We start from the raw sequence: 8,415 nt of genomic DNA, 5'->3' as shown, positions 1-8,415 counted from the left end.
ATGCGCAAGCTATAGTCTTCTTTATAATGCCACCCCCGTCAGCTTTGCATTAGGTACTAGCTGCGGCTGATTTCTAGGATAATGATTCGAGGCCACCTGGCGACTGTGACCAGCCAACTTTTCAAGCCTACTGGTGTCGCCAGCAGATCAAGGCCCAGTATGCGAGGCACGTCAGCTCGGCGAGAATCTTCGATGCTTCTATCGTTTTACATCGCCGTGAGAAACTGTTATGTTCTTTGTCGCTGCTAATAAAGCAGCTGGCGAGAGCCTTAACGTATGGCCCTCTTTGGGGTTGCGCTACCGTTATGATACCTTAGGTAGTGTGCCATTTGAAATATAGATTGAGGTCTATATATCTTCCGCTGTTACGGGGAATGATGCTCAAAGATAGATTCAATCCCTATCAGCGCGATTGGTAATCTATTTTGAACTCATTTGTGTCCAGCACTGGAGACACGTGTGTATTCCATCTCCTGTACATCTTGTGGACTTGTAATCGCTCCTGAATCACCTGGCTCGTACGATGGGAGTTGGATATTGTCATGGCGAAAACAGTAGCACAGTCTAGCCAACTGAGCCAGGTCATCCCCGACTGGGCAAAAGGTCTACATTCCAAGTCAGCGTCTTGGATATCTACTAAAGCTTATCGCCGACCCCTTACAGATATTCACTTAACTATATTTGAAATTAACGGGCATTGGCTGTTCAATACTGGTTCGGACGCATCCAGATAGACCAAACTCTTCAATGGAGTGGTTTTATTGAGTTCCTCTATCCTGGTGAAGCAATCGTCGAATCGAGATCATATGCCCTCGCTATGTTCAACTTGGGTTAGAAAAAAGGTTTGCAGCTCCTACTTCATGAGACACAGCTAGGACTTGACTCCCTGTATGCCATTGGGTATGCTTACTTCTCACGTGGGTGGTTCGTAATGATTCCTGATAGATTGGTACAGTAAAACATATCACCACTTGCTTCCCGAACCCCGTATGGGGGGCGAGGTGAAGGAATGTGATCTTTTGGACAGTAATGTTCATGTGATGCCAGTGATCGCCTATATGCGTGTCGTTCCGCAGAGGGTTATGTGTGCCCAGTAATCGGGGTATATTCCTTCATGATGTCTTTATGTTCAGCTGACATATTTGATGTGAATCCCCTTGGTGGCGCCTATACGTACGTACATATATAAATATCTGATATATATCCCAGCACGGGAACGATATCTCCATGCACAAGCAACAATACATCACTTGGTGCTGGCTTGCTTTCTTCTATCATTACAAGTAAAATTCGGCTATTCTAATTTTATACGTCAAGAAGGACTTGTATCTACGCAGCTACTTTCCCCGTCTTGGGACTACATTGCTCCTTCACAACCATCTGTAAGACTCAAGCCGGTCCAAAAGCACAGGTGTGAAAGCCATGCCTTTAATAAGCCTTGTCATTTCCCGCTGTCTGAATTCATCCCCGATACGCACCTGCATATCTACGGCAAGCAACCATACGCGAGCAATACAGACCGCATTATACCATGAGACGCGCGGATTAAGAAGACCTGGGGGAATTTCAATGACAGGGCAGTGATACCGTGCCGTGAAGATAACCATAGCAACAGCATACATCAGTATTGACCGGGCTTTGACTCACTATTGACTTTGCACATCATTGTCGTGGCTGATAGCGACCCGGCTACAATGCCAGAAACCCCCTTACGTGTCAGTATGGTCTCTACGGCGCCCTAAACTATTCCCTATATCAGTGAGATCTTACGCGTTACAGCAAGTCATAGGACCTTGAAACTAGATAGCCTACCAAAGTGCACATATATTGGACCGTATGCTCCCGAAAGCACACGACGAAAGCCATTCCAGTGCACAGCCTGAACGGATCTGATTAACCGGAAGCCCCTACAGAGCACCATTGACTTATGGTGCTGAACGGCCCTTCGCTCGCTCTGCATTCGGAACTTACATATCATAATAAGCTCCTAGACAACACATAACATACCGCTATATTAGAGACACGGTGGTCTTCTCCCAAGAGCGGTATAGTCTAATAACCAAGTGCAGAAGCTTGATAGTTATCTTATGAACCACTTTCACTTGCCGATATGCCACATTAACACTGCGAGATGGGATTCTAAAAGAGTATAGTGTATGACGAGGCAATCAAGTGAAGGAAGTTCGACAACTTCACGTCATTATAGTCATCGTGGGTTGGCCCTCATTTCGAAACGCCTTGGCCAGCCATATTCCACGTACAGAAACTTGTCCCGCTGCCGAGCTTATATTATATGGGAATGGTATTGCTAGTACTCCCAGATTTTATCAAGCATTTAGACTGAAAATCTCCTGAACCACGGCTGATGGCATATCATCGCTAGCAAGGCCTCGCTTCGCACATACGCTGAACATTGGCAAGGGGCGGGCGTCTGCTGGCTCTGTCTTCCGACACATATCCCCTTGGTTTTGTGCGTCTCACCTGTGTAGCGAAGTTCAACATGGAAAGTATAAATGTGTATACAAACAGGATTCGCAGGAGTCCTATTCTGATGCAATATGTGTGTATATATGCAAACTCTCTCTTGGTCCCTGGGTATGCACATGGACGCTGCCTTCTAGTAGATTCATGTTATCACTACGAACTATACGTAATTTGGGAGAACCGTCAAAACCATTACAAACATCCCCAAGAAGAAGAAAGACGGGTGTATATATTAAGGTAACCTCTGAATCCTAGAAGTATTACATATATTTCCTAGTAGCGTGTTACAAGCAGGCCTTCTATTGACCCCAAAACTTAGCGCGGCTTCCCCCCGAGCGCTGAAGAACATATCCTCTTCAAGTAAGGTCACCAGAATACACAACTCATCGGCCTGGAACGACCCATTAGTCCTTGAAAGACACCGAGTCTCGGCAATGGAGCGACGACACGAGGCAACGGAAGACCCGGTTACGCCAGCGGGAGGCCCAGGTATGGTAAGGGATGACCCGGTTACATCGATGGTTGATCCAGCTACGCCAACGGCCCCTTCACGAGTGCTCGGCTGTAGGTACCTACTTCGATTTGGGATTTGAAGGTGACTACTGCAGTGATACATACCTCACAGGCTTAGGTCGTCTCAGCGCCATTGGACACAGCCTTTAGAGCTGGCAATGTTGATATAGTAGGTATCTATAGTCGTTCGTAGACCGTGAGCCCGATCCGTATGTTGCTCTCGCGGGATTTTGCGTACAGACAGTTGACAGGGAATCGGTACGTTTAAAACGGCATTGACCGATAGTTTTTGGAATACACCCTGACTCAATACACACATATTCGAAGGACACCCAATCCGCAACCCTCTGTGGTTGTTCTTGGGCCAAGGATAACTTCGTTTTAGTTAAGTAAGTTTAGTGATTAGCAAGGCACTGTAGCTGATGCTAGCAAGGCTTGCCCGGCTGAGGGGAGCTGATGATCAGGAACGATGGTCAGCAGGACATCCAGGAGTTCCCTGTGGATGTCTCATCACAAGTCCCTTCCACGGGTCGCAGTTTATTCCTCGTGATAAAATGGAGGGGGGGGGGGGGTGAGCAGTGATCTCCATTTATCCAGTCAATTGGAACCATCTATCTTCCCATGGGGAAAACGGGTTGGAAGTTGGGGAAGCGGGGTGTCAGTTTGTCGGCGGCCTACTTAGGCTGGTGTGTGAGGTCCCTCTGCCCCTCTCACGATAAGTACTGCGACGTAGACCGCCTCCAGCAAAATGGGGACGATGATGACAAACGTGGGTCTCTGGTGGGACTCGAGACTTGTACGGAATGGTAGGTTCCAATAAGCTCGTGATCGGGGTCCTTGTCCTACAAAAAGCCATGCCACTGTACTCCTACTGTCTCATACAGCCATGCTTGTATGTAGTATGTGTACCAAAATGGCCAAGACAGCTTGCTGGGACAAGTGCATGATGCACACAAGGTGAAGCAAGAATCTGACGACGGCCTGCATGAGGTGGGTGGTGGGTCGAAGGAAGTAGATTATGAGAGCCCGAATGCGCTCTATCTCATCGCTCGTCGATGAGCACACAATCCAACATAGATCTGGTTGCATTGGGCACTTGCCGGCTCCAAGCCAATCGACTGTAATCAATTGGTAGCCGATAGGGAGCCGCATCTGTATTCATTGAGAATCAATCTTTTAATTGAGCTGACTCTGGCTGCCCTCCTGCCTGACTCGTAATCCGATGGGCCGGGAGCGCATAGTGATCGACATAGATTCTTGCCATGTACTATGTTTCTGAGTGCAAGATCCGCCCGCCGATGATAACGTACGGAAAAGCAAACTAACAGGCCTTCCATGACTTGCAAATTTGGTCGCTTGTCATGTTTGGGCGAAAACATGGTAAGGACACTGTGCAAGACGTAAAGGGCCCCTGACTCCCTCGGACGAAGCTATGTGAAGGTTGTCTCACTTCATGCCCTAGACACGTCGAAGCGAGTATAGCAAATGCATGGTCATAAGTATAACACCAGAATGGAGCTATAGCTATTCGTTACTCGTAGTGCTGAGATGCCTTAACCAGTGGGAAATTCCTTTCATTTACACGTGCGTATGAGGCCCCCCACGATCGCAGGCAAGCAAGCGATGCTGTCATGTACTGTAGAGGCGGGCTGCAGCGGGTCTAGTGAGTGCCCATGCTAGAAAAAGGGGGTCCAGGCCAGCCAGGAGGAGGGACCAATAGGAGGTACCTACGTTCGATCTCTTCCGCCCTGCCTGCCGTGCCTCAGTTCCTATCGACCTTCGCAACAATCTTCCTTCTCTTTCCTCACTTCCTGTAACAGTACTCGTCGCTCATTAGAAGAGAGAAAAACCAAAGCAAAAGGGACACACTACTCATGTCCATTCTGTAAAGCATTAGCGCCATCCACTTGCATCGCTCAGTGAAATAATACCTTTCCTTTCTCATCCGTCAATCAATTGATTCTCTGGACAGTTGCAGCCGAAGTCGCCCAAGCAAGCAAGCTCGGGTTGGGCTAGCCTACCTTACCTTGCGGAAGGTACCACTGCGCTTGCACTGCACTCAGTCTGCACGTCCTGTGATCCACCTGGAAACCGTCATCACCTTTACCGACCTGCCCAACTTACACCCCAAACCACGCCAGACCAGATGACCCGGATTGCCGCAAGCCCACCGTTCCGATCCTAACCACCCCCAACTCTATTCCCTATCTATCTTTGTTTTAGAGCGGAAGGGAGGCTGCTGCTCAACAGCCCCATATCCTTCAAAATTCCTTCTCAAAACCAAGCCCGTCTTCCGTCCAATATTCCCCTCCGAACCCTCTCCAGCCGACCCGACCACGAACGAGAACACGGCGCCCAATCGACGTCATTGTTGGCAGGCCGCGGTGAACGCCCTTCCTCCCCTACCAGGTCTTCCTCCAACTCCGACTCCGACTTCGACGACTGGACCGACACTGGTGACATCGCCGAGCAGTTGGCCGATGAGGAGGACCCTCTGAGGTTACGCCTGCAGGACACCTCGCTGAAGAACGACGACTTGCTTACCGGCCTAGTCAACACCAAAAAGCACCCCAACACCAAGCGTGTGCAGTTTCGACGCTCTGTCTCTGCCCACAGTGACGCATACTCTAAAGAACAACCTGGCGTCGTTAATAAGGACTCGATCGAGATCCCCAGCGTCCCTCCTCGCCGTCCCTCTAGAGCTGCGCGAATACTATCCCTCATCATGCCTAGCACGGGGGTCCACGGCCTCACGGGCAAGCCCCTCATGTAAGAACCTTCCAGGGACGATCTCACCATAAACAGCAGACTTGCTAACCTACAATCTAGTTACTTCACCAGTATCTTCGTCTCATTAGGTGTATTCTTATTTGGATATGATCAAGGTGTTATGTCCGGTATCATTACGTACGACTTTGGTTCCTCGTCCTCGTCAGCTCTATAGGGCAGTATACTAATATGAAACTACAGCGGTCCTTTCTTTCGAGACTACTTCAACCACCCGTCTCATGCCGAGATTGGAACCATGGTCGCCATCCTCGAGATTGGCGCCCTGATATCATCCCTTGCTGTCGGCAAAATCGGAGACGCCATTGGGCGGAGAAAGACAATTGGATACGGCTCGATGATATTCTTTGTTGGAGGCGCCTTGCAGACATTCGCGACCAACATGCCAATGATGATGCTCGGCAGAATCATTGCCGGTCTTGGTGTCGGTACTCTGTCGACTATTGTGCCCGTTTACCAGTCCGAAATCTCCCCACCTCACAACCGGGGCAAGTTGGCTTGCATCGAGTTTTCTGGTAACATCATCGGATATGCCACATCCGTCTGGGTAGACTACTTCTGCGGTTTCATCGAGAACAACTACTCATGGCGTGCCCCTCTTGGGATGCAATGCGTTATGGGTGCTTTGCTTGGATTGGGTAGCTTGGTCATCGTGGAGTCGCCACGGTAAGTTTCGTCCCCTCCCACACACGAGCACGCAGCTGATAAATGGCTAGATGGCTTCTGGACCACGACCACGATGAAGAGGGCATTGTTGTTATCGCGAATCTGTATGGAGCTGGCGATATTCATAACCCAAAGGCGCGTGACGAATTCAGAGAAATCAAGATGGACGTGCTTCTACAGCGCATGGAGGGCGAGAGAACCTACTCGGAAATGTTCCGAAAATATAAGACACGCGTCTTCATTGCCATGTCGGCGCAAGCGTTGGCCCAACTGAATGGCATCAACGTCATCTCGTACTATGCCCCCTACGTCTTCGAATCGGCTGGCTGGGTAGGGCATGATGCTGTTAAGATGACTGGCATCAACGGTATTACTTACCTACTCTCCACGATCCCGCCATGGTACATTGTTGATCGCTGGGGTCGGCGCTTCATCCTTCTTACCGGTGCTATTGCTATGGCAATTTCGTTATCCATGGTATCGTATTTCATATACCTAGACATAGAGCTCACGCCCACTTTGGTGGTTGTCTTTGTCATGCTCTATAATGCTGCCTTCGGGTACTCTTGGGGACCGGTACGTCGTATCTTGTTCGCCCCTAACTTGTTTCACTGAACCACGAGCTAATGATCCGCAGATTCCGTGGCTCTATCCTCCCGAGATCCTGCCGTTGAGCATCAGATCCAAGGGCGCTAGTTTATCGACAGCAGCGAACTGGACCTTCAACTTCATTGTTGGGGAACAGACTCCCATTCTCCAGGACTGGATCGGGTGGCGCCTTTACCTGGTTCATGCATTTTTCTGCGTTGTCAGTTTCGTAACAGGTGAGCTTGATCAGGAATCCCAATTACTCTATATGGAGTCTAACGAAGAATAGTCTACTTCATTTATCCCGAGACATGTGGCGTTCGTCTAGAGGAAATGGGCTCTCTATTTGGGGACAACACAACTGCGATGGCTTCTCCTAGTGTGAGGTCAGAAACTGGATCCATCTTCCGGGTATCGTCTCCGGATGGTTCGTTCAGGGGACGGCCGGGCCCTACTGATGATATCCCCCCGATGAGCATTGACCCGCCGGTACTCAATGTGATCGATGGTAAGCCTCATCTGCGATCAGAGAGTGGCTCGCGTGGTAGAGTCGGCGAATGGCTAGGCCGTATGGTCGGCCGTGATCGAGGCGGCAGCGGCAGCCCGGCTGGTAGAGCCAGATATGCCCCGTTGGAAGACAACGAGGACTGAGACGGTTCGATTGCGTTACACAACGATGATTGCCATGATAAGAAGACCGAGTCTCGTTACAAATCATATAGACGGTGGGCAGGATCTATGTGGGAAAGGATTAACCATTCTTTTGCTTCGAGTTGCATGACATCGGCCTGACTGATGAAGGACAGAGAACAGTATGAGACATGCACAAAGAGGAGTAGAGATGGGTTAGGGTGCATTTGCGAGTTTTTAATGCGTGGGAATTTCCTTGTATATCATCTCATCAGATCAGTCCGGTGGTTGGACAAAGACTGTTAGCGCTAGATGGGGACAAGTGTTCCTTTGCAGGGCCATGAAAATGCCAGTTAAGGCAAGTGCGACTTTTACAATGTACAAAAGTATTAGTCTATGGGAAACTACTTCTGTCCCCGAGGAGATAGTGACACATACCTAAAGTATGTAGTTCTAAGGCCTCGTCCTCAAGTTGCTCCGAGAGGACACACAGCCGTAAGTGATAAGAGCAAACATGCCGTTGTCGGATGATGGTGTACCCAATGTATCATTACTGCCGTTGACATTTTAATTGATCGAACTGCATACCTACTCGTCAAAACGTTTATCAGCTTCAACCTCGAGATTATTCGACGTTGAGAGTTTGAGCTATATACCGTCTACTTGGAATTCGTGAAGTACCTCTTATATTTAACTGGAATCCATTACCGGAGCAGCTTCCTGGCGGGGTACTTGGGTTCCCATCAG

At 49.3% G+C, this 8,415-nt stretch overlaps 1 protein-coding gene across 1 annotated transcript; it reads left to right on the top strand.

Annotated features, from left to right (window-relative positions):
• Positions 1–4,374: 4,374 nt before the first annotated feature.
• Positions 4,375–7,689, top strand: PG994_001943 (uncharacterized protein; the record flags this gene model as incomplete). The annotated part of the gene is made up of 8 exons (XM_066853352.1): positions 4,375–4,377; positions 4,976–5,169; positions 5,221–5,766; positions 5,827–5,904; positions 5,968–6,450; positions 6,501–7,026; positions 7,088–7,274; positions 7,328–7,689. The coding sequence occupies 8 exons, from the start codon at positions 4,375–4,377 to the stop codon at positions 7,687–7,689; spliced, it is 2,379 nt and encodes a 792-aa protein (XP_066721493.1).
• Positions 7,690–8,415: the final 726 nt, after the last annotated feature.

The sequence above is a fragment of the Apiospora phragmitis genome (assembly GCF_038363925.1).
Source record: "Apiospora phragmitis strain CBS 135458 chromosome Unknown utg000002l:1.0-5516284.0:1.0-5523493.0, whole genome shotgun sequence".
Lineage (NCBI taxonomy): Eukaryota > Fungi > Ascomycota > Sordariomycetes > Amphisphaeriales > Apiosporaceae > Apiospora > Apiospora phragmitis.
The sequence above is the reverse complement of the archived record's forward strand: the minus strand, read 5'-3'. Positions and strand labels throughout refer to the sequence as shown.